The sequence below is a fragment of the Nanorana parkeri genome, unplaced genomic scaffold (assembly GCF_000935625.1).
Source record: "Nanorana parkeri isolate BGI_ZX_2015 unplaced genomic scaffold, ASM93562v1 scaffold45, whole genome shotgun sequence".
Taxonomy (NCBI): domain Eukaryota; kingdom Metazoa; phylum Chordata; class Amphibia; order Anura; family Dicroglossidae; genus Nanorana; species Nanorana parkeri.
Window position 1 is genome coordinate 1031041 of NW_017306313.1, and position 27865 is coordinate 1058905.

The 27865-nt window shown below is 39.7% G+C and overlaps 1 protein-coding gene across 2 annotated transcripts in view; it reads right to left on the bottom strand.

Moving 5' to 3' along the window:
* Positions 1 to 27485, bottom strand: part of NAV3 (neuron navigator 3) — a 269901-nt gene extending 242416 nt beyond the window's left edge. For both annotated transcript variants that reach the window (XM_018572850.1, XM_018572842.1), the window contains exon 1: positions 27243 to 27485. In XM_018572850.1, coding sequence (XP_018428352.1) covers positions 27243 to 27485 — 243 coding nt within the window. The remainder of the gene's footprint in view (positions 1 to 27242) is intronic.
* Positions 27486 to 27865: the final 380 nt, after the last annotated feature.

The window sequence follows — 27865 nt, forward strand, 5'->3', positions numbered from 1 at the left end:
ACAGACATGCACTGAGATACTGTTAGAAGTCACTCATCTTTGGTGTAATAAATATTCCAAGTTACCACAATTGGGAAATATACTGTATTCTAATTAAAAATGTATCAGCATAAATTGAATGGCATATAAAAAGCAATTTTATTTAATTACTGACTCCCAGGCAAAATTAGGCTGACACATTAAACACAGATTTAGTGAATAGGCTGATTAATTAGAGCACTATTTAAGCACATGTAAGCCAACATCTTTTAAGTGTAATGCCCATATAAATAATTAAGCCATTAGCATAGCCTCCATTTACAGTACAGAAGAAACATGTTGGGCAGAATCCATGTTTCTTTGATCAGAGTATAGAGCTAGCTGCAGGACATGTTCCAATCATACACAGTTACGGTGTAAATCAGAATAATGTACACTTAAGATCAAGGTGCATAATCATTTCTCTACAAAACTTCACATCTCCTTTTCAATTAAATCGCTGGTTTGGTATTCAGATTTGATCCAATTACACTGCAATGACCTCAATGATAGCAAACATTTAAGATTCAGTATAACATAAAAAAAGGTGATTTACCATGACTGCTTGAAAATCCAGGCTGTTTATTAGGGCTTATGTAAAAACTCAATGTTTTAGTATAGACTTTTTGAATAGGAACCTTACATATAAAATGGAAAAGGAAAACCAACCAAAGAAAAATAGACCCATATGAACATTCCATTTTCTAACCTAATGTCTCACCCCAAAATATAACATTACACCACAATTTAAATGGATAATAAATGCAACTGCAGCATACGTTCAGGATAGAAGAGATATAGAGAGCAAAGTTTACTATAGCTTACAGATGCTATACTCCACAACAGCATTGAGCCAGCAGCCAGGCCAATATATAAGCATTATTGCTGTAGCAGCCTTGACATTGTAGGCATATATACTTCAGAGGTTAGACGTGCTTTTTCCATAGGTCACTACCCAAGTCTAGTAAATAGTCAGGAGTAAGGTACAGGAATCTATAGAAATATTTACTAGTGATTTATAAGGAAGCTATCTGACCACAGACATCCTTTATGTGCCCATCAAACACTATTTTTTGCACGTGATATGAGCAAGGCACAGGATGTAAAGGACATGTCCAACATGCAATGGTGGCGCTGGTGACAAATTGCCTCCTCAGGATGACCAAGACTTCCTGACAGTCTATATGGACTCACTCCCTCTCTCGTGGGGCCAGTCAGATATTGATCCCTTGCTGCCCTGTTGCTAGAGCGCAAGATTCAGCAGCAATCAGGGTGAGCACTTCCACAAAGGTATTGGCTACAGTCATTGTTCAACTGACAATTTTCCACCCACCTCCTTTGACAAAAGTTGACTGAATAATTGACTTCAGCTGCTAAACCAGGTGGTGCCAACAGGGCCACCCACGAATTGAATTTCGGTCAATTCAGCAGGAAAAAGACAACATTCAACAAGTCTATGGCCAGCTTAGCAGAGAATCAGGTAAGAATATCCAACTTTTTCTATCAACTTAAATTTTACTTTCTTAGTTGAAGCTTTCATATGAAATAAGCTGTCTGACCGCTATACAAACTTATTTATGTTTTTATGGAAATGTTACAGTGAAATTAAAATAATAACTCTTCACAGGAATGTACAGTGTACTCCTGCAAATAATGGAATGCCTAATTAATTGCGGTTTAAAAAAAATGACTTCCTTTATGAATTCACTTATTGTTTCTCCACAGGAAGAAATACATTGAAATGTTCAAGAAACACTTTGTACTTTCCACTTTTTATTATAAGAATACAAAATGACTGAAGCAAGTAAGATTAATCATGTTTCACTAACCCAGAGCTCCTGTTTTGCTTCTGTCAACACCTCCTAACAAGCTAATAATTCATGTTGCGCAAAATGTCAACTTAGCTATACATTGGATTGAATGTTTTTAAAGTATCATAACTGCTTTACGTAAGAGAACATCTTCTACATTGGTGATACATAGCATATAAAGGAATTATCAAGGTAATTTACCCTGATTAAGGTGGTACTCCCAAATGTTTCAATGCTTTGGTGAATTTGCCACATGTTAGCAAAGCTGATTAAACAAAAACCATGCATACAAACGTGCAAATTTCACTGACACAATCTGTTTTTTTACATTAAGTGCAAAGAGGGCCACATACTAAACATTTCAATGACTAGCGATTAATGTTTATGGTGCAAAAAGAGTTTGCTGTAAGGTGGTACTGTTTATGCATTGCCTATTCTTTATCTTACCAGTGGGAAATGAAATGCAATACCCTCTTATGGTGACATTAAAATCAGGAGTTAAATCTTAAAAATGCATTCATGCAACCTAACTATAAAGAAAAATCTTATTTGCACATTACTCAGCTGTAGAGCCTTAAATTATGTCTGCATTGGTGCTGACACTGTCCTTTTGTTCCCCATGGTCCCTGTGTGTGTTGTAAAGAAGCCACCGCTCCAAGCTCACTCCCATGATGGACTGCAATCTTAATACAAATTAGTAGCTACATTTTTCTTAAAAGTTAAGGTACTTGAATGTATTTTTAAGATTTAACTCCTAAATGTATTGTCACTTAATATACTGTATCTGTGGGGCATGTTCGAATAGACAAATAATAATTTATATTTTAATGATGCGTATGACAGGCTTTTTTCACCTTTGATCCTACCTGTAGCATACTTTTTGTCCAAGGGTGACAGTATTTATTAACTAAAATGTATGAGATACATGAGGTAAATCAAACCTGTTGCTTTACCATAACACTCAAAGAACCAGTTTGCTTTAAGTGGTTTATTAGTTGGCAGCACAAAATACCAGTTTGCTGAAACAATATTCACTACCTGATAGCACAGTACATAAGAGCATCTAAATGATTATTTGCTGAGCACCTGGATAGACTCAGCCATTCTCTTTAATGCAGGGACTTAATACTCCCTTATGACATTCTATGTGGAAAATAAAAAGTAGTAGAAGAAACATTCTTTGCCAATGGCTATTGTACTGTACAATAAAATGCCCCGACATGCTTTTCTATATATATATTAAAAAAAAACTGAATATCATGGAAATCTGTGTGACATGTATGTCTCCTTAAAATAACATGATCATTCTTTTTTGAAAATTCCTTTATGAAGAATAGTATCACTGATAGTACTATAAATATACCCAGATCACTGCAACATATCCCTGGTAATCCAGTACTGTCATCTTCTTGAAAAATATAAGTAAATAAACTGGCTATGATGAAGTATTTTGATGACATGTAAGTCAAGCTTTCTTTAAACTGTAATTGCATATTGAAAAAAAGAATAAATGGCTCATTTCAGCAGAGTGAGAACAAGACAGAACACAAACCACAACCAACTAAACTGAGTCAAAGTACACTGACTTCATTACACACCTCATATGTATATTGATTCTAACTATGTTTATGTTGGTTTTCTGCACCAATTAAACAAATATCTATCACATCCTAGTGGCAAATTGTTGGCATGCAATGTATGAATGTAAGTAGAAAGTGGCAAAAGCTGTCATTATTAAAGTAAACCAGTCATGAATGAAATATAGGCATTACCATTACCATTGCTGATCACATTCTGAAAATGCTATTTGTCCAGCTGTTATGGCTTTAATACATTGGAAATCACTAACCCAGAACAAATAGGCAGACCACTGAAGTCTGATGAGTGTCAGTAGTCCTTTCTTTCATACTTACAAGTCAGTAACTGAATATACTGAAATAAGATTGCCAACATGACAGCTAGACAAGAAACAGCTTCAGAAGGAGAGGGCAGCAATGACAAGCTCTAGGTTTCGCTTGTAACAGATTTCATTTAAAGAAAACATGATCATTCATTTTTAGCTTCTTTATTTGCAGGTGACACACGGACTATATTGGCAAAAAACTATTAAAACAAGGTTTCATTTTCTATGTTGAGCACTGGAGACAGGGCTGCCATCAGGAAGGGATGGCCGATACTCATGCCAGGGGCCTGGGCAGTTTGGAAGCCCGGGTCCTGCAGTTATCGCAGGTGTGATCATCTGTCTCTAACTAAAGGAAATTGTCCCAAATCATAAGGGGATCTTATTTTTTGCCACAATTTTTGGAAATGAAAAAAACAAACAAAAAGGTATTGAGGTGGTTAAGATGCTCTTAGCCTTAAAAAGTCACCCACTAAAGCCAAGTGCAAGTCTTCTGTTATTAGTGAAAGTTCCCAGTGGACAAATTGCACTGCACTAAAATTACATTCTAGAAAGCAGCCACAACCTGAGCAGAACAGCCTGTCCCTTGACAGCATACTTAGTCTGTTACTGCTTTCTTAACAAAATAAACTGTAAGACTCTCTGGAGTTGGTTCAGTAAAGGCAAATAAGAGACATTTTACTTTACAAGGGTTTTTGAGCTTTGTGAATGTGGGGAAAGCTCACTTTACAAAGAATACCCAGGAAAAATTCCCTTGCAAAGTGAAAAGCTTATTTGGATTTAGCAATTTACTTTTAGTTTAGTTCTTTGTAGTTGTCCTGGTAAATAAAAAGGTAGTGGGCAGCCAAAATGTTACAGTTGACACTATAACAGGAATAAAGTGTATATTTTTTGCAAAAGGGACACTTTTTCCAGTGACAGCTGTGAAAGGTTGAATTTTTCCTTTCTCTGGGGAAGTTTTTCTTACTCAGACAGGAAGTTAAATGAGATTTCCCCAATTGAGTCACAGAATGTAGTAAAAACCGAGGGCCTTCCACATAAAATCCAAAACTATATCTTTAGAATGTAGTCCTTCTTTAAAGGCCAAAACCATTGAAAACTGATTTCCTAGTTATTCATGGTGTTAACAAATTGGATTCCATACTGGCTCCTTTCTCGTGTATGTTTGAGATCTCTTGAGAGGTTGTAATTAGACATGTGCACCAGCAAAAAATTTGTTTAGTTTAGTTTCGCTTTGAAAAAAAAAAAATTTGTTTAGTTTAGTTTCGTTTTTTGGGTCCGAAAATAAATTAGTTTCGGACGAAATTAGTTATTGGGGAAAAAAAAAACTTTATTCCTTAACCTAGATTAGAACCTGCAACCTTATCAATGGCAAACCTGTCCTCTAACCACTACACTATTACCTCTGTACTTTTAACCATAGAAGCATTTGATATATATGAATGCAATATGTAGCATTTGACAGCTGAGAATGTCAAATGGGCGGAGCGAGCCGTGACGTCATCTGTTGACATTCCCACTGAATGTCATTTTTTGCAACTAGTTTTCGTCGGGTTCGGGTGGTCATCTGCGGTGGGACTTTTTTTATTTCGGCGGGTCGGCGGGGGTCCTGCATCCTGATTGACTCTGGATTACATCGATGGAGCCATTTTTTTTCTATTAAAGGAATAGTCAAAAATGTACTGTTTTTTTTCAATTAAAGGATTTTGTCAAAAGTCTGGACTTTTTACTAACTATTTGATTTAACCCGTTAGTGAATGGGTAGGGGTACAAGTACCCCTTATTCATTCAGGGGGCGGCATCTGGGTGCCCCCTTGATTAAAGGGGTACCCCGATGCAAATAAGCCCCCTTGCCCGCCGACCCCCCCAACCACCGGGTCAGGGTTGTGGGGAAGAGGCCCTTGTCCCCATCGGCATGGAGACACCAGGCCACGTGCCCTCGGCATTGGGAGGGTAAGGCGCAGGGAGGGAGGGCCGCTCGATCGCCCCCCCCCCCCTTTCCTGCCCTGCCGGGCCTGTGCACGGATCAAGGGTCTGGTAGGACTGTTAGGGGGGACCCCCCGTTCCCCCCCCCCATTTTTTGGGGCTGGGGTTCCCTTTTAAAATTCCTACCAGACCTAAAGGGTCTGGTATGAATTGGGGGGAAACCTCACGCTTTTTTTTTTCACTTTCTGCAGACTGTAAAAAAAAATAATTTTGCTGCAACGAAATTCGTCCAATAACAAATTTCGTTGCAGCAAAATGACATTAGGAAAAAAAATGGAATTTGTCTGCAGAAGATGAAAAAAAAAGCCTGATGTTCCCCCCCCAATTCATACCAGACCCTTTAGGTCTGGTAGGAATGTTAGGAGAATGCCAATTTAAAAGCAAAGAAAAAAAAAATCTTTATCCTTTACTCTGCCTGCCCTGGATTAGAACCGGCAACCTTGACAATGGCAAGCCAGGACTCTAACCACAACACTATTACCTCTGCACTTTAACCAAAGAAATGTTGTAGAGGTAAAATGTTGTCATTTTTTTTCCTCGTGTCGTTTTGCTGCAACGAAATTTGTCCAATAAAGAATTTCGGGAAATCGGGAATTTCGGATTCGTTTGCATTCGTCTTAGCTGTAATTTGGAATTCGGATGCATCCGAATCTCCGAATTTCCGAGAATTCGTCCAAAACGAATTTCGGAACGAACTGAATCGCACATGTCTAGTTGTAAGATATCGCCATTTAACTTTCCAATGTCCACCCAACTGTCATGGTTAACACAAAGCCAAATGATGTTGTCAGTCCCCCTCCCCCAAAGGATTCACTGTAAAGAAGAATAAGGTGATGGGGAATCCAGAGGTGTGTGACACTTTTAATGAATCACTCAATATACATGATTTAAGGCCCATGTGCTTATTCAAAAAACATATGAAATATGATAGACAATGTCATGTGGCACAGTAATAAAAAACGAATCTCATATAACGCTACCTAACAGGTTTTGAGTACATTGTTCTTTAACAACTCAAACGGTTAATGGTAAGATTTTTTTAAATTTCAGAATCCCTTTCACAGTACTGATTTGTGAGAAAGTACGACTTAACTGTGAACCAACAAAGATTTCTCAATCTGTCTCCAGAGTAGTGAACATGAGCCAATGATTCTGGGAAGGTTTTCCTGGAAAACTTTCTGTAAATCCAAAGAAATTCACAATAAAATACATTTAATAATTATCCACACTGAGTAGATCACAAAACATCTCTCCCAGCTTTACAATAAAGAAATCAGAGGAAGAAAATGCCTTACTTATATCAGAATTACAGTTGCAAGAGAGAGACAATGGGATTTAACAAAACAGATGACTGTATCTGTATTTTCTGCCTCCACTCCCATTCATTATAGGAGTCTACTTTATCTGATTAAGAAATATATGTGTGATCATCTTAGCTTAATGATGGTGACCAACTATTATAAAACAGAAGCTTTTAAAGTGGCCACACATTACTTTGCTTTTACTTTATAATATGAAGACTCCAAAGAGGATGTAAGTTCAGGGCTTAGAACATAATAGATAATGAGCATTCACAACAAGCTACATCTTTAGATTTAGTCATATTTGTCTCCTCAACATGAGGCAACCAAACATTTGATCTCAAAAACTTCAAAGTCAGAATTAAAATAAAGGGTTCCCATTTCATAACAAGGCATCACTGTTGGGCATCAGGCCACTCATCTTCTCCAAGTTGGTGAAGGTTGGTGTTCTGGGAACACAAATTTACCATAGCTTTTATAGCTGGGGGATATTTTAAATCCCACCCATTGTCTTCTTCTGTGCTGGGTAAGAGAATGAGCATACTCTGACATCCAATATTTTGTTTGTGTGGTCTCTCCTATTAATACTAAAACAAACCAAAATGCATTACAATACCAAACTAGCAACATCTGTTGCAGTGAAAGCTGGACACATTCTACTTGAATTGATTTTTCTCCTCTGGACATAGAAAGCAGTGATATTTTCACATGGTAGTAAGTTTTAATTGAGGGGAACATTTTCCACTTCATCAAAGCAGCCTGGAAGCCAAAAGCAGATCTGGCTAATAAAACACGCTAGCTCCCATTTGTGTACGTTTGTTAATCCCAAAAGGAGGCAACCACATACACTAGATGTTCTTAAACGCTAAACTGTAAATTTGAATGCACAACATTTTGGCATAAGTCTCATCATCAAATGCACTGCAGTTTGTTGAAACATAAATTATATCATGAAAAAAATTGCATTCACTTCTTTTATTTCTTTTTTTTATCCACCTTATTCCAGGATTCAAGCTAACCAACCAAATCAATACAGTTCCCTCATACCTGAATTTTACCTTTCAGTTTAAATTATTGTTTTGTATTCTATGCAAATATCTCTCAAATGTTTTATTGGGGTCCTTGTGTGACCTGGTTCCCTACAGCACTCACTCACAAGGTACTAGCTGGTGGTAGGGGTGAAAGGGCTGCAATGATGTGCTCTGCCACTATGAGACTACATGTCCAGAGGCTGTTGCAGCTGCCTTAATGGAGAAGATGGGCTAAGATTGTGTGTTTTGGCAATCTATCTCTCAGGATGACACCCCTTGCCTCCCTCACACATATTACTTGTTAGTAAATTGGGGACTAAACACAGGAGTGTGTCCTTGACAACTTGGTTGGGCAGGTACAAGCTAAGTGAGGAAAGTTAAACCATGCCTATTCAAACAGAGGGTTGGAGGCACACAGCAGGGAGGGGAGGGGGAGTACACAGAAGAGCCATACTATTTGTGTAAGCTGCAATATTACATAACAATATTGTTCTTAAGTTCAGATACACTTTAAATAAAAAGAATGGATCAATAATTTTATGCAATATTACAGAATAAGTTCAGAATGCATACTTTGCAGAGATATTTTTTTTTCCAGTAGATTCCAGCTATTCTTCCAAACAGCAGGATTTCTAGATTGGCTGTCTGGTATTTTTTTGCAGGGACATTTTTGGAAGTGAGAATTGGGCTACAAGTCATCTAAAAGCATGGTTGGAACATGTAGCATCCATCTTACATTTAAAAAGCCTAGCAAGAAAAGATAGAATGCTACTGTGCTGATAGAAAATTATACACTTTTTAATGACTTATTAAATACTTAATACTTAATAGTTATAAATATACGTGCCTTTGTTGGATAATAACTACTGATGCAGCAGCAATAATACATGAACCATTGATGCAAAAACAGTATGAGGGAAATTTATCAAAACTGGAGCAGACAAAATCTGGAGCAGTTGCCAAGGGCAACTAATCAGCTTCTCTCTTCAGTTTGTTCAGTTAGGATTTCAAAATGGAGAAAAGCTGATTGGTTACCATGCACAGCTGCTCCAGATTTTGCCGGCCCCAGTTTTGATAAATTTTCTTCTGAATATCTGCATTGTTCTAAACAAGTCACAGTGGAATAATGAGTTGCCAGACATGGTACTCTGTATGGCATAGACATGAGTTTAGGTGCTGTACATGGTGAAGGCGCTATGGGAAAACATTTGTAGATATTAGCTGGAGGAAGAGTTGAAGATATGAATTAAGTTATCAACAAACAGAAGAGAAAAGAACTGAAGGAACATTTCAACATGACAGCTGAGATAGACGAGACAAAAACTTCATAAAAGACTTTAGCTGTTGAAGACAGATTACACAGAGTTGATACATCATCACACATTTCATGTGGCAAATCCAATTTCACTAGTTTAGCACGCATGTTACAAAATAAAAAGTCTGCTTTAGCTTGAAAGCAGGTAGCAAAATGTTTGTTTCCTAGTAGGTATAGAAAAGGAACAAAAATGTTAAAGATAATGCATTAAATGTTACATTTCTAAACATATATCTGTATCTGCTAGATTAAGTGTTCCATTGTCATATGATCCATATATTCATTTATAAAGAAAAAATAATGAGATACAGTCTCAGGTAGGTATACGGAATCATGAGATCATAAATTGGGCCAAGGGATAAAAGGGAGGTTGGATGGGTAAAGTAGGTGTTTTACTGTAAAAGAAAAATGAAGGACAACAGACAAGGGACATGGAGACCATGCCATCGTGAAGTAGATGGTTGGGCTGAAATGAGGAAGACAAGAGGTGGCAAGGGAAAGTGGAATAACATATTGAGATGGGAAGGTGTGTCAAGCAATTAAAAGGGACTAGCAGTTGCACTGGGACAACATGCCACACATAGAGCAAATTTTCTACAATGGTGTTAAAAAGGAAATATCCAATTGTGTGTGAATCTGAGTAGTTCATCCATGGTTCTACAATGTTCTGAATTCTATCCACAGTATCATTTCTTATAGTTTGTTTTTACCAGCTTAAAATTATAGGCTAGGAGAGTTCTAAGCACTGGTGATATGGATTTGTGTGGTCTTTGCAATCATCTGAATCAGCATGTGGGTGGGATGCCAAACTCCAAAATATAATTCAGCTTTACAGCTTATAATAGAGGTGAACACACATCTGAACCCACAGGGGCTCTCCTCAGCTCAAAATGATATCACACAGCCAAACCTTCTATTAAATGCCACTGTTGTCTGAATGTCAGTCCACACCAGATGACAGATCATGTGAAACTGCATTGAAAAAATACAAATGTATAGTGTAAAAGGCAAAAGGTTTCTCATTAGTACTCACACTGTATTCTTTTTTTCCTTTGGAAATGAGAAACCTGCTTGCAATTGCTGAATGCATTGTCAGGAAATCCTATTGTTGTGTCTGCAATGTAGGCCATGCTGTGTAACATCTTCCTTTGAGTAAGTCACCTATGAGCAATGAAACAACTTCCTGCACTGTGGTCTGTGGACGTCATCTCAGACATAATTTTGATCTGCATGTAAACCTAATTATAGAAAAATAAAAAAAAGGAAAACAAACACTTCCAAATGACGACAATGATGACATTACTCATCTTAATTTTTTAATTTATTTTACATTTATCCTAAAAGCACAGAGCTTTAATAGGGAAGTCAGCTACTTAAATGTATTTATTTTAAATCACCTGATCCTGCACAGTCTTCTTTTTAAGCTGCACTTTTTGTCTCTGGTACTCATGTTGTATTGTCCCTGCCTGTCATGTTTTTATCATGTAGCTTCTCTACTTTACTTACAGTGTAGAGTGGGTGTTAAGTATCCTTCCTGAGTCTCAGGACATAGGTTAATGACAAACAAAAAGTATAACTGGCTGACTAGAGATGTTAGTTTGCCAGAATATACTGTACCTAAAGACAGGGCCAGATTTACTCTCTCTGCTGCCCCAAGACCAGTTCCTCATTGCGCCCCCCCCAATCGAGAAAGGCAACCAGATGGTGGGAGTGGCAGGGTTGGTTTTATTTTTATTTTATTTTTTTCTTAATTTTACTTATTTATCACTTTTTAATTTTTTAATTTATCTTATTATCTTTTACTTGTTTATCACTTTTTTATTTCAATTTCAATTATCATTTCTTATTATGTTTTCAGTTATCAGTCCCATTAATAAAAGCTATCAAGAGCTTCTACCTAAGCTGCTCTGGTGAATTCCCCAAGTCAGTTTCTTCCTTTCTATCAGCTACAATCCCACAATTTCCTCAGAAGTGTCTTGTATCATTTACTGTGGACTCATAGCTGACTGTTCCACACAGGGAATCTGAATTAAAATGTTACCATGTTTCTCCGAAAAACACACCAGGTCTTATTTTCGGGGGATGTCTTATTTTTTTTTATGTGCAACAAAATGAAAAAATACTGTCACACACAGTGTCACAGTACCTGCAGGCTGAAGCTGTCCTGGAGCTCTCCTCTCTGATGCCGTCCAGGGAGCCACCTCGTTGCACGGACCTCCAGTCAGAAGTTCCCTCACCTCACCCTGACCCCACTGGCCATGCCGCGCTGTGCCGCTGTCTGCTGGTAAATTTAGTTTTCAGCGGCAGCACTATGTACCGTAAAAGCCGAGGCGGACAGGTGTGTGTGCGGGCGGGCGGGAGCTGTGGCGCAGCGGTCAGTCCCCGCCGTGTATTAATTAAATGTTTTGCGGTCCTTGACATGTTTTATACATGCAGACTTCAGGAGACAAGCTGCTCATATAATTGAATGTTACTCTTGGACCACTGGCTGACTGCTTGGATGCAGCAATACATGTGCGCCCCCTACCACCGAACTAGGTCTTATTTTTGGGGTAGGTCTTATATTACAGGAATCTCTACAAATAGTGCTAGGTCTTACTTTCGGGGTAGGTCTTATTTTCAGGGAAACAGAAAGTACACAATATCTAACAAGTTTCCTAAACATGTTAACATTTGGATGGCTGTAATTGGCAGTAATTTTCTGTCTTTGAAACAGATGCATGAAGCCAATTGGATTAGTTCAAATCACTGTAAGGCAAAGAGAAGGAATATGTTGGCATGTTAACACGTTTGTCTTTCCCGTTTCAGCATGGATTTCACCACCTCTAGCTGAAACTGCAATGTATCAGCCATCATAAATCTATGTTACCATTTCTATCCATCTGCAATGTTTGCACAGAGTTGTAAAGAAATGTAAATATGAGGGTCAGACATACCTAAGAGATCAGTACATTTCAAATACGTTCTTTAAACAACATATTGTCCTAACAAGAATTGACTTGAAAATGAGCATTTCTGGAAAAAGAACAAACCCAGATATTCATTAAAGACTATGCTTATTCTAACCCGACAACTAGCCAGTTACATTGCGTCATTATTTCAGTGGATAAATTGTTACCATTTAAATCATGTAATAAAATATTATTGTGCAGTTAATACGCTAGACTATTATGTATGTGCGCTGTTGACTTTTAGGTTGATATCAAGTGTCTAAAAGCAGCCAGCATATATCAGCGATGCATGCTCATTATTGCTCAGTTTAGGTGCCCTGTACTTAAAGCGGGTTTACAGGAAGTAGTTTTTTTTCAGAAACATACTTGGCTCAATGTAAGTATCTATGTCTGAAATCCATGGGGTGCTGGGGATGCTGGAAATCTGTGCTACATACAGTAATTACTATGGCTGCAACTCTAGCAGCGTCTCCTCTGCACCCTGTGCACATGGAGTAGCTTGCTGGACGCCATAGCTATTCATAGAGCGCCGGACAGGGTGGAGTGCGGGGGGGTGTTGAAGATCACCCTGTCCAATCTTTGTTCATTAAAAAAAATACAAGGTATTCTCTGAATGGCATAGATGTCAAGTGAGTGACATAGATGACTCAAGTGAGTGCTTTGGGTGAAGAGGGGAAGTTGCTCGAGTTGTAGCCGCAAGATCATGTCTATCACTGTATGCAGCCCAGACTGCTACATTGATTTTCAGAATTCCTGGCAGCCCTCTGGATATTAGATGTGCATACTTACATTGAGCCAAGCTAGACCAATGTAAGTTTGCAAATAATGTATTTCCTGGAGTTCTGCTTTGTAGTCATGTCACTATGTGAATCTTTGACCATCCAGTGGTTTCCTTTGCAAATTGTGATGCAGGAGCCTGGTCTCACAACCCACATACAACCTCCTTAACTTGACTACTGCAAAGCGAAGAAAACCATTTCAAAGCATAGCTCCCAACTGTCCCTCACCCAGAGGGACTGTACCTCTTTTGAAACCAAATCTCTCTGCCCCTTTTCCTACTCTTTTTGGTCTAAAGTATAAATCTCTTTATAAAATGCAAACCTTTCATCCCACCTCTAAATGATTGCATTTGCTATGATTAAAATCCAGGATTTTTGCATGTTAAGTCTTTATGTTTTGCGTAACTGCAGAGTGGCAGGGACTTCTTCTATGCCTATATACTTTGTGCTAAGAGGTGTCCTTTTTCATCTCAGAAAGTTGGTAGGTATGCCAAATAAGGGGTTGTCATGGATCGTAACTCACGGGTATGAACTGGAGTCAGGTATGTGGAACCTTTCTACTACACTGGCAGGTACACTTAGAGAGAAGGGTCCAAGCAGTGTAGGCTGACAACTCCCAGAGCTGGAGTACAAGCAGGGAATGGAGCTGAAGAACTGAATGAGGCAGTGGAAGTCAGCTTAAGCTGAAAGTTCAAATACAAGGCAGGGTGCTGCAATGCTGTTTAGGTGGCATGGGATGCTGAGTAGGTGGCATGGGGTCCCCCAGGATGTAGAATCTAAGGGCCAGCCGGTGTTCACCAGAGATGGTGGAGATGGGCTTGGCTGCGTGCTGACCCCAAGTCACAATCCCTAGGTCCACCCAACTCACCTAACAGGTATAGGTTACGAATCAAAGTAGACAGGGATATCCAAGGACAAAGCGCAGCACAGGGCAGACTGTAGACAGAGATATCCAAGGACAAAGCGAAGCACAGGGCAGACTGTAGACAGGGATATCAAAGGACAAAGCAAAGCACAGGGCTGCAGACTGTAGACAAGGATTTCCAAGGGCAAAGCAAAGCACAGGGCAGATTGTAGACAGGGATATCCAAGGACAAAGCGAACCACAGGGCAGACTGTAGACAGGGATATCCAAGGACAAAGCGCAGCCCAGGGCAGACTGTAGATAGGGGTTTCCAAGGACAAGCCAAAGGTTCGGTACATGGGAAAACTTCCAGGAATTCAGGGTCAATCGCAAATGGGGGACTCGGCAACTAGCTTGGGAAAGCGTTGCTCGGGCAGCATGCCATTCGCTGCCCTGGGTTTAAATAGAGACAGGAAGAGGGAGGATCCGCAGGATTGGCCACAAGCGGACTGCACTGATTGGCCGAAAAGCTGCATAAGAAAAAGCAGGAGAGGTCGGCCGACGCCTAACGCTTGCAGACAGCTGCAAGAGTGAGTCAAGTTCAGGGCACATGCCTGGGGGACTACAAGCACCAGCACAGCCCTGCAGAACCAGGGGTAAGAGATATGTATATACTTGTAGAACTACAAGTAACAGTTCGGCTGCAAGTCTGCAGTTGAACTGTGACAGGGGCATACCTTATGTTCAGGAACTAGGCAGTTTCAAACCTGGATAAAAACTAGCAAATAGATGATGGTGTTGCCCACAGTGGTTGGATATGCCCTTTTGGAAAACAGTTTAGCCTCTGGTTCTTACTGCATTCTTTATCAAACATGTTGGCTGGACAGTAATTTCAGGGTCACATATCTGGACACAAGTTTAGTTTAAGAAGTGCAACCAAAAACAATATTCCACAAAAGCTTTTCTGTGATATGCAAATTCTTATTTTCATGTACTTAAGTTTGACTCAACACTGGACACACATAAATGCTTTTACTTATGAATCTGTATTTCAAGTGCAAATCTTGTATTTCAGAGTACTAGAAAGTAGCCAGCACACATCTGAAATGCAGGCTGAGTGATGAGTTAGTGTTTACAAGGTATCACTGCCAAAACAGAGATATCCAAGGACAAAGCGAAGCACAGGGCAGACTGTAGACAGGGATATCAAAGGACAAAGCAAAGCACAGGGCTGCAGACTGTAGACAAGGATTTCCAAGGGCAAAGCAAAGCACAGGGCAGATTGTAGACAGGGATATCCAAGGACAAAGCGAACCACAGGGCAGACTGTAGACAGGGATATCCAAGGACAAAGCGCAGCCCAGGGCAGACTGTAGATAGGGGTTTCCAAGGACAAGCCAAAGGTTCGGTACATGGGAAAACTTCCAGGAATTCAGGGTCAATCGCAAATGGGGGACTCGGCAACTAGCTTGGGAAAGCGTTGCTGGGGCAGCATGCCATTCGCTGCCCTGGGTTTAAATAGAGACAGGAAGAGGGAGGATCCGCAGGATTGGCCACAAGCGGACTGCACTGATTGGCCGAAAAGCTGCATAAGAAAAAGCAGGAGAGGTCGGCCGACGCCTAACGCTTGCAGACAGCTGCAAGAGTGAGTCAAGTTCAGGGCACATGCCTGGGGGACTACAAGCACCAGCACAGCCCTGCAGAACCAGGGGTAAGAGATATGTATATACTTGTAGAACTACAAGTAACAGTTCGGCTGCAAGTCTGCAGTTGAACTGTGACAGGGGCATACCTTATGTTCAGGAACTAGGCAGTTTCAAACCTGGATAAAAACTAGCAAATAGATGATGGTGTTGCCCACAGTGGTTGGATATGCCCTTTTGGAAAACAGTTTAGCCTCTGGTTCTTACTGCATTCTTTATCAAACATGTTGGCTGGACAGTAATTTCAGGGTCACATATCTGGACACAAGTTTAGTTTAAGAAGTGCAACCAAAAACAATATTCCACAAAAGCTTTTCTGTGATATGCAAATTCTTATTTTCATGTACTTAAGTTTGACTCAACACTGGACACACATAAATGCTTTTACTTATGAATCTGTATTTCAAGTGCAAATCTTGTATTTCAGAGTACTAGAAAGTAGCCAGCACACATCTGAAATGCAGGCTGAGTGATGAGTTAGTGTTTACAAGGTATCACTGCCAAGCAATGCATCCAAAAACAACATTTTGAATGAGTTTGTAGCCTGTCGCAACCCCAAAGCCTTTTAGTGTCCATGTATTTATTCTGAACTGTGTCCTGCTTTCTGATCTGACAACAGTAAATGGTATCAGTTTCATCTCAATAAAGGAGTGCAACAGATAAATGAACAGTGGTTGAATACAGCTTTACAGTAAGTGTTTTTCTGGAACTTTGCTTGGCCACCTTTGGACCATTTGTGGTGAACTCCAGCAGCAGTAGGACTGATGTGGGGGATAAGTTCAGGACATCCTTTTTTTTCCTGCAAACTTTTGATTGGTTTAATCTAATGCTTAAAATGGTATCTTTGATCAAAAACATTAAATAAATCTGTATTTCTATATTGAATTTCCAAAAGCTCCAACACCTATCAACCATATTGATCTAGAAGTTTGTAAACTTGCTTAATGAATATGCCCATAGGATGAACTTGTTCAATGCACTGACACAATTTCACTCAATTTCACAGCCCTTCCTTGTCTCACCATTCTAACTATGCCTGCTGTCTGAACTTCTCACAATGTAAAATCATAATTGGAAGCAATGCAGTTTTGAGATATTGAGATTGTATCTTGTCAAGCAGCAGGGAAAGAGATGCAAAGCACACTGGGAATCTAGGAAGTCATTGAAAGTGATGGGCAGAAGGAAGGCAGCACTCACAACATAAAAGGGATTTTTTCAACTAGGCTTTGATTGCATGATCAAAAACAACTACCGTGTTTCCCCGAAAATAAAAGTTCACACTACTGTTAGCAGACACTACAATTTTCCTACCTGAAAATTACTGAGGACGTTTTCTATGTTGAATGGATACAGTTAACTCAAGATAGCTTTCTTCCTAAAGCCGACGTATGTTTTTTCTTGTTCAACACTGGCTATTATAGTATGACAGCCGATGCCTACAACTGTCAGTATACCCAAACAGTGACTGCTGATTGCGTATTGGCTGCAGTCACTGTTTGGCTGACAATTATCTACCTAGCTTCCTCCATTTTTTTCTGCTTAAGTTTGTCGAGCCAGGTGGGGAAGACAGGGCCACCAATGGTTAGCGTTGCAGCTGTTTCATAGGAATCGGTCAGCTTTACCTTCCCATTTTCTTTCCTTTTTTCAAAAAACACAAAATTATGCAGGTATGTGTTGGGGTAAAATAATAAGTTTATTTATTTTTAAAGCAACCTGGTATCAGCCCTTTTCGATCCTCTGTAGAGTACAGTTTAACCTGTAAGAGGGAGAAGCAGCACAAGGAGCATTTGTTCTGTAGCGTAGAAATGTAAGAAGAAATATCCTGATATGAAGAGAGAAAAGAGTGATAGAGAATAGCTTATTAGTCTGCTGCTTCTCTTTTACTGTCCAATCACAGGGTGGGGGCTGGGATATAACCTAGTTGAACAGCAGTAGAGAAAGCAAGGCCCAGAGACTTGATATGCTCTGTGACACACACACAGCTTGACCATTTCTGCATTTAATGCAGACAATTATGCTTCCTCCAAAAGCACATTCAGATACTCAGATTTAAGGTAATAAATCATGCAGCATAATTGATAGCATAATTAGGGGTGGCTAGGGCAATGCCAACTACCTGCAGTATGAATACATGAAAACCCCCATAACCAAACATATGTGAAGAAAAATCCCTTAAAGCGGAAGTAAACCGCTTGAAATTTGTTTTTCCTTTTGTGCTGCGTTTTTGTATTTTGCAGCTCGTGTGCACTTTTACACAGCATACTTGCACATAAGGGCGCACTCACCTTAAAAACTTGCCCTTCAGTGCTGTTGAATTGATCTTCGGTCCTCAGCACTGTCCCCCGCCAATGACTTCTCCGCCGCTGACGCTTCCAGATTCTCGGAAGTCCTCTTTGGCCATTGGGTGGCCACTGATGATAGAACATCTCTGCATGCCCAGCATATGCTGTACAGTGTACACACAAAAAAAATATTTTGCTAAAAAACACTGCCTCCCACTAATTGTTTTTATATTTTCCCCTTCACTTCCACTTTAAATATACCTTTTCCTTTTTTTATGACTACCTGCGAATGGTAGTTCAATGCTGTAGACAAAAGGAAAAAAATTTTTTTTAAATCACCGGATCTGCAAACACAACGTAATGAATGATATCCCACGCCTAGAGACACAGGAAGAATCTGCTATTTTGTAACTTGGACACTTCTCTTAATATATAAATACATTCTTTCACGCACGAAACTTTAAGCTGTCAATGGGCTATTGTTTTCAAAGAGATTTCCTCTGGTTCACATCCTGAATGGCCGGTCAAGTGAGGAATGCTGTTATTCTCCAGGACAATTGTTGTACTGTGATACCTGCACATACAGTTTGAATGTATCATCAACAGTGTTCCTCAATGCTCTACTGTACAAACACACACAGATTCTGATCTATGTAAACACAGAGCATTGCTCTCTCACATCATCATAAAGCAATAACCACAGATACTGCAGCTGTGCCAGTGCTGTGAATGGAAAACTACACTAAATGAATATAATTTTTCTTCTTTGACCTTTAACAGATCATTGTTGAATTTTTATGTTCTGTGTTGCAGAGCCATGAAAATTATGCACATGCGGTCTCTGTTGAGTGAGTGAATACAAGAGAAGTTATAAACTATAACCAGAGTTCTTGTTATGGCCACAAAATATTATTAAGCTGCTATCTCTGTTGCTGGCATATAGCAAAAACTGTATTTGTATAGCCATCAGCATAATAAGCAAGCTCATCATACCAAGTACTGACTAAATAGATCAATGTGCTTTGCCAGTCTTTATACAGTATATGTGTGTTGATATTGCACAATTCATAAATTCTTGGCTGCACCATTATATATGACATTATGGATGTGTGTATTATGAATGTCCAAGTGAGTGATCACCAAGCTGGAATTACCCTCAGCCTAAGCCCACACAAACAGCTATTGCAGATCATGACCAGGGGGCATAGTCAGATTCCAGAGTATTATTATTATAATACAGGATTTATACAGTGCCAACAGTTTGCGCAACACTTTACAACATATGGGAAGACAGTACAATTACAATACAATACAAAAGGATTAGAAGGACCCTGCAATCTATAAGGAGGGGCAAATGATACAGGAGGTAATAACTGTGAGGGATGAGCTTATTAAAGAAGTACATTTACAGATTTTAGGCATGGCTCACACCTGGTCAATCCAACAACGTGTAGTGATTTGCACGTTTCTGTGCGCGATCTCAAGTTTGCATAATTGCACACAAACATGGAATAGGGTTGCAGTGGCAGTCTTTTCTAATGGCACCCCAAACACGCTCGGCAAATCGTGCGGTTTTGTGCCGCGTTTCTGCGTATGCACACAAACACGGCAGAAAAATGCGTCGCACAAAAAGATGTAGAAGCCTTTCTGCCATGCAGATATGACCCCATTGAAATCAATGGGGTCACATGACAAATGCGCATGAACGCATGTTCCCGGGACGAGTGAAATAGTAGTATGATCCGAAATAGTAATAGATTCTATAGCAGCCTGTTTTATACATTCCAGGTGGAAATTACTCATAAAGATTATGTCCAACCAGTTATCTGCTCCAGTTTTAATAAAATCCCTTCATTGTGTTTTTACAAGCATTCTGTTAACATCTGCTTTTATCAACTCCAGTATAGTCATTTGCTAAATAATAACAATCATTGCTGCACTGAAAATATCATTATTATGAAGACGTAGGGCTTTATTGCAGTGTTCTGTTCGTATACTCAAGACAGGTTTTGCAATAGCCTGTTGGACTGATGTGTGGGAAATCTAGATTATGAGCAGTGTAGAGGGAATCCTCAGTCACTGAGGGTGTGGACTAAAAGATAACATGACTCACACAGTGTCTGGCCAAACTTTCACTAGTATCTTGGGTGGACAATATGTGACAAGCTCTTTCAAATCTGTGGAAAATTCATAGGAATCACATTTTAAGCTGTTTGTTGATCATTTTTAAATGCATCTTCTGTGTGATGTTGTTATGATTAATCTAATTATAGCAAGTCATAAAAGTATTGCACACATCATTGTGTGAATTAAACAAAGTGCTAACCAAGCACAAAAATATAATCAATTCAAGATTCGGAAACTGGAGCACCCCTGTCCCTTACCTGGGACTTGGAGTGGGACACATGGAGCCTAAACTGCATCTAACCATTACATTTGAGCTACTAATAGCTCCAACACTTCATGTGTCTCTCTCAAACTTGAGATTATCCTTGAGAAGATACAATACCTGAGCCCACTACTTTCCTTAGGGTAGCCCGCCTCTATCCCCATCAACGGCTGAGCCTATATCAGGCTGATTTTACGTACATGCCTTGAAGTACATTATGCTGTTGTACCTCTTGTTTGGGGTATGCATTATTTTAATTGCTATTGATAGTTGTGTTGTTCTGAGGGAACTCTAAAGACCCTAGTCCTTCAGTATGGGCATATCTTGGTGCACCCCCATTAGAGGGTTGATTGCTACCAGCTATACTTTATTATTATTATCCTCCTAGCCCCAGGAGTAATTATTGGCTATGGGACCTTTCAGAACATTAGAAAACCCATTACTGTATGCTACCATGAATAATGGTTATCTAACTACCTTATCTAGCTGGATACCCTTGCTTTTCCTAGCATTCTTACAAAGGAGGAAGACTATACCTCTCTCACCTAATCAGGATGTTTAGAAAGCCTGTCCAAGTGTTTTATTTGCTTCAACGGTAATGTTCTATTAGAAATGTCACAAAATCTGCTTAAGGTTAATTATATCTTTGAAACCTGCTCAGAACCCTCACTAACCCTGACACCCCTTCAAACACCACTATCTAAACATGGTGGTGCTGTTCATTAAACTGCCCCATGTCACCATATTCTGACTCTTTACCCCAGGTAGGTTCCCACTAAGAGCTGTCTGGAATGGCCTAAGGGGTACCTTATATTATCCTCCCTCTAGAGACTCCCCTCTTAGCTCTCCACAACAAGCCAGAACCCAGCTCCCTCTCCTGCCTCCCCCTCTCCACAAACTCTAACCACAGCTTTCCCCCTGCCTAGACTTGTGTGGGCCCACCTCACCAAGACAATCCTAGTCTTCTCCTCTTCCCTAGTTTAGACAACCTCACACCTCCCCCTCCCCTTTTTACCTCCATTTCCCAGTAGAAAGAACCCTTCACCTTCTTTACCTTCATTTGCCTTCCTCTACAGCATTACCACTTGCAAATGTCCGACATCCGCATTCTCTTTCTTCACATACTGGGCTGGAATACCCCAACAATCAAATAATGCTATTTATTGATCCACAGAGACAAAAAGCCTACATAGCTTTTCTTCACGAAATGCCCCAAATGTTGGATAAATATTCCCAAATTATATAACTTTGGCTCACAATATAGGAACTATAGGGAAGTCAGCATACTTCTTGCTCACTCCTTACCTTGAAATTTACTGGATGAATACAGTGATAAGGAGGGATGAGTATTGATCTTGGTAACAACATTTCTTTGCTAAATGTTGGTACCATATTATACTGATGAAAACAGGTTGTCCCCTATTTTTCCCATCCCACAATATATAATTTAAATGTAGAAAATTAAAATGATTTTAATATTCCAGTATTTCAGCAGTTTGAACTGGTTATCAAAGTTCTACGTATGTTGTGTCATAATATTTAAAAGCAATTAAAGAATAGATCGTAGCTATGATTGGTTATGACCACAGTTCTAGAGAAGCAGAAAGCAACAGCGTCCTTGAATTCAAAAATAAAGAAACTTGAATTGTGACCTTGAAACATGCCTTCACACATCAGCTATCAGATTTAACCTTGTAATGTCTAGACTGGAATCATCTTGTTAGAAAACTAAACTAATACAGTTAAGAGAAAATGTTTGAAAGATCTTGAAAACTGAATGTAACAATCATACGCCACAATTGTCCTATAACCCCCAAACAGCAGCTGCCATACAAAGTATGTATTACATTGCACAATCTTTCAGCGTACCCGCAGGCCATATTTGTCTAAACAATAGGAAAGTAGTCAGGAACACACTACAATCCATACAATGTGAAGCAGCACCCACTTTATTGATCATGCACTTTTCTTCTCATTCCCTTCAAGGTGGGTGCCAGGTGCACTCTGTAGTGCACCACAGTTTTCTCAACTGCTTCAAGGTGTGATGTGTCCTAATTATTTTCCAATATTGGAAACTATGGTTTATTTGTATGCCCACTGACACCAGCTATGGAGCATATTTTTGCACTTGCTGACCAGCAATGTAAAGAACACTTTTACATACTTGTGACCACTGCACTCTGTACACTTCAATGCCCATAAAAGAGATTACAGTCTGTGTTCTTATTACACTCTGAATGGTTTTGATATAATATTTCATCTTTTATTTTCTGACTAAGCATTTCTCACTATGTTATATCTGCTTTTATTATAACATTCAGGGCAAGGGGACATAGCTCCCCACGTATACTCCCAGCACTAGCATAGCACCCCATAAAATTGTCTGAATCTTCACCTGCAAGAAATTCATAACAGAGTGGCTCAAATGGAAGAAATTCCATATTTTTGAATTGCAAGGTCAGAAACCTAGGCTTGAATACCACTGAAATGGTCTGGTATGATGTACAGTGTTTCAGTGGGCTTGGGTTAAGGACTTATTAACTGCTTTCTAAATGACTCTGCCATAGGCCAGCAAAATAGCCCCTGTACCATCCCCCGTGTTTCAAAAATGGGATGAGGGTTTTGTTGTTAGCATAAAATATTTGTGTGGGGCTCTCTTTGAAATCACTTTTGATTGCCCATATTGCACCAACTAAATTTTGTTGTAAGCTTTGTGATGCCACTGTCAGGTTGGATATTATTGTAGCATTAGGACCAATCACTTCTGCTGAAATATACTATATACATCAGACATATAATACATTAAAGGAGAACTATGAGGTGAGTGCTTTTCACTCATCCTCATAGTTCTAGTCGACCTGTGACAATGAGACTGTCACAGGTCGGCTGAGTAGATCGGGAAGTGAGCGAACACATACTGGCGTTCGCTCACTTCTCGATCCTGTCACGGCACAGAGCCGTGACAGGGGAGGGACTGGATTCCCCCTCCCCACTCCGATCCTCCAGCGCTGACTGGTGGAGCGGACAGGGGAGGGTACAGCTGGCTCTGCCTCTAGATAGGCAGAGCCAGCTGTCACTCATGCAGCTCGGCGGATCCAGACATAATTTTCGGGACCCGTTTCAGCTGGGGTGACTCAGTATACAGCAAGCTGTAGCTCGTGGTATACTGAGCTTAGGGTGACGGGAGGGCGCTAGTTTGTGTCCTCCCGTTACCCTTAGGAGAACTAACGGGAAAAAAAAATAACCCCATAGTTCTCCTTTAAGCCAAAATGGCAATTTAGGTTGTTAATACAAAAGAAAATGTGGCTCTTCATTAGGACACCTTAACTAGGACCTATACTAAGATGCCACCGACTTTTTACATTGTGACACAAAGCTCTCACAAAAAGGCAACTGGTTAACATTTCCATGTCAGCCAATGGGCTCCATCTGAATATATTTCCAGGAAATGTGTTGTTGCCATTCTCATTACATACACTGTACAAAAGCAGCACAATCAAATATATTATACATGCTACATTTACTTGGAGATATTCAAATGCATAAAGATAAAGAATGTTGTTATACCCTGTATTCCAACTGATCATTTGAGTTTTCCTGATGCCCAATAAATCTCTGTAGCCTTTATTTTCAGAATATGGACATTTGAAATACTTCATTTCTTAAAGGGTTATTTTGAATTCTATTGTTTACCTCAGCAAAAAGTAATTGAACAAACTCTTCAGTTTGTAGGTGTGCTATGCAGTATTGTCAGTGGAACTCAAGTCCATGTGGCTCCAAATGCTTCTGGTTATTTACGACTGCACTTTGCAAACAAACCTCTAACCAGAATTTGCAATGTTTTGCGTCAGTGTGCATGAACTGTGCACAGCATCCTACAAGGCAATATACTTACCCTTCAAGAGTGTGTGCTTTTTGAAGCCATATACGACACAATTCATTATTCTAAATGACAAATAATTGCTTCAAATTGTAGCAGAAAAAAAATGTTTGAGCTACAGGTGGCTTCTGGGTCAGTAATCCCTCAGAAGGAAACATGAACATCATCATCCTTTTCCCAGCCTAATTTATCACCTCATATTAGGAGTAGCATTCCACCAGCAGATGCTAAAACACATTCTGTCAAATGAATGGAAATTTTACATATATCACTGTGAATGCTTGTTAATGGCTTTTAGTTCAGGTACCTATAATTTGGGTTGGGCAGCCATCAAAGCAGAACTCCAGGCAGATATTATATACACAAATGAATGCAATGGAGGAGAAACTAGACTGAAAGAGGGATGAGCTCATCGGTATGCTGCTTCTCCTTTCACAGTCTAGTCACAGGGTGGGGAGGGGACCTGAAGTGTAACTAAACTGCAGCAAGTATGGTTGTGCTCAGTTGCAAAACTACAAATTCAGGACTGGATTGAGAGAAATGCAAATTTTCTTTTGGCAGGTAAAACAGTTCCCATATGTGTATTTAGCTTTGTGCCTTGAGTTCAGCTTCAAGCAAAGTAATATTTAGATGCCACTTTGCTTAACACTTCATGAAAAATAAGTTTAATAATAATAATAAAAAGGTGGCAACAAAAAAAATAGCTTTACAGCTTAGATTTCATCACTTTAAAAAAAAATATTAAACAGTTAATTACTGAATTCTGATTGGAGACCGAAAAAAAGCATCAATTGCAGAGCTCTTCGCTGTCATTGTCCCTGAAGACTTCATAAAAAAATCTAAAGGGAACTCTGTACCTCATTCGAAAAGATCTCAGTGTTCTCTCCCCATCGTGGCCTGCAGCCTCTTGACATTTGTTTTCACCCTTCTTTGCTTATGAAAAAGCTGGTCGATCAATAGAGGGAGCTGTTGGGAATCAGGATATTGGTGTCCATTTAGCCAAATGCAGAGCACTTTACCAAGTCCCAAGAACTTCCTTTAGTGGCAGCATCTTCAGCAACACAACTAAATATAGACAGAAACTGGTAGGCTGCAGGCCACAATGCGTGGAACACAACAAGTAAGATACAGAAGCACAATTAGAGATATCATGCAGACTACAGAGACAACATCAGCTAAAGTGCAGTTGAGTCACTTGCCTGACCAGTGGACTTAAGGTGCCCACACACCGTACGATAATCGTATGATAATCGCGGGAAATCCCGCCATCGTACGATTATCGTAAGGTGTGTGGGAGCCGTGCGACCTCTGCTACTGTAAGGTTGCACGACTTTTACCTTACGAACCTGTTTGAAAACCAGCCGACCATCGTACAATGTTCGGCTGGTTTGTGGCATGTTTGCAAAATAAATGTCGCACGGGCCGGTGTGCGCACACTACCCGTTCGGCATTGCGGTCATCGGAAGCCCGCCCCTCAGCAGGGCGGGCTTGCGATCATCGCAAGTACGATCTGCCTGTCCAAGATAGGCAGATCGTACGTTTTTTTAATTACCTTACAACCATCACAAGACAAAAGTCTTGCGATGGTTGTAAGGTGTGTGCCCAGCCTTAGAATGAGCATCATCACTCTGTCAACGTTCCCTGAGTATTCTACTCCTGCAAGCTGAAAATATTTAAACTGACAGTAAGGAGAAATGCTCTAAAGGCCAATGGGATTGAGAAAAGTGTAAATATAATATAGTATAAATCTCAAGCAGTTATATCAGCAGTATTTTAAAATATACTTGGCATAGTGCTCCAGCCAGTTCATTTTTCACTTTTGGATAGCACAGGGATAAATCAGAACTACTTTCAGCTTTGTATTGCTAAGTCTGTCCCCACTGGTGAGATTTCTCACTACATCCTGTCTCATGAGACAGCAGAAGATCTCAACATGAGATGCACAGCAATAAAACATTCCAGAAGAACATTCTTGCTCTTCTCCACTCTGCTAAGCAAAGTGCTTTTATTGCCATTTTGTCTTTGTATTAGTAAGAATAACAAGCAGCTATATGTGTTAATCCCTATATTTATATATCCAAAACAAAAAATGAAATGTAAAAGTGTTCTCATTGGAGGTTTATTGTAATGATCTTTTCCATGAGGATAGGTTTAGTAAAACATGATTTTTATTTTTGCCTGAAATTCCATGTTTTTTATATTTGTCTTGGTATAAGCTACATATATAAAATGCACAAACTTAAAGAACATTTTTTCAAGTTTGGTTTCCACTTTAAATGGGGGGGGGGGATGATTGGACCTATTTGTATATCACCATAATGCCATCATCTTTTCAGGTATAATAGCTTTCGTAGAGCAAGGCTATATGTTACTGCACTGTGTTATAATAGATGTTTTTTTTTCCCCTGTGATGGCACAGCAGGTGAAATGTCAGCCTAAAGCTCCCTGTCCTTGGGGAAGAAACTCCTGGACAGGGGACCACACTGTGCTGCTCCAAGCAGTGTCTTTAGTGAGCAACTGCTTTTGCATAAAACATAATTGCCAAATATCTCCCCATTTTGCAAATCATCCCCCGGGGCTATCCCACCAGGCAGTGGAAAGCACATATGTTGCCACTGCAGGCTCAATTGCATAAAAACACAAACTCAGTATTATATAAAGCTAAGTTTGCTATTTCCACTTAATAGATAAAACCAATGACACAGACTTTAGTGCAACTGGTAACAAGATCAAATACTTTGTCTTTTTACAAGTCTTCGCATTATGATTGATCATAGATTGAGTTATTATGATTTCAAATGCAATTTACATTCTAGTCCACCGTTGCCACTGCAGATATGTGCAGCATGTTTGTTACAAAATTTTGTAGCCATTGTCATGGTGACTGCCCCTGTGCTTGCTGGGTGTTTATTTCAGATTATGGAATCTAAATAGTAGGATAAAAAAGAATTCACCATGCATGTATATTAACAGGGGGAAAAAAAGATTGAAAGAACATACAGCATAGTAGCTTAAAAGAAAAAAAAAAATCTGCATTTGAATATTTACTAACCTTTCTATCTTCTGTCTCCCTGACATTGCCATGAATAAGTTTCTTCTCTTCAAAATCACAGGATCGTTTTAGCACGAATTGACAAGATGTGAATGACTTCGCTGGGTTTGTCAGCTCCAGGGACCTTGACGGATACTGGTGTGACATGGTCTTGCCCACATGTGGTATAGGTAGAGCAGTATGAATTGGCTTTGATCCTACAGCTGGCTGTCTTAACTTGGACGAAACGCCAAGCACCGACATACTTTTCTTAGAAGTGTTTCAGATCTACAGACCAAAGAACAGCAAGTTTGGAGGACTTTCCTGTAGCACAGTCCACACTCAGTGCATCATTTTTCTTAGGCTAGGATAAGTGAAAGTCTCTGCCATGTGTTTTTTGTAGGGACTAGAAATGCACACAGTTTCATTACGTGTCTAGGATTTTCTTCATCTTAAACGGTTTCCTGCATACACACACACAGGCTCTCCGCAGCCAGTCAGTTGCAGTGTAAGATTAAACACTCCTTTGGGGCGTGAGACTTTTGAAGGTAATGTTCACAAATCTTTGTGTGTCTGGGATTAAGCTTTATTCTCCACCTCTTTAATGGTATTTCAAGTATGGGCTTTCCCAGAATGAAAGCTAA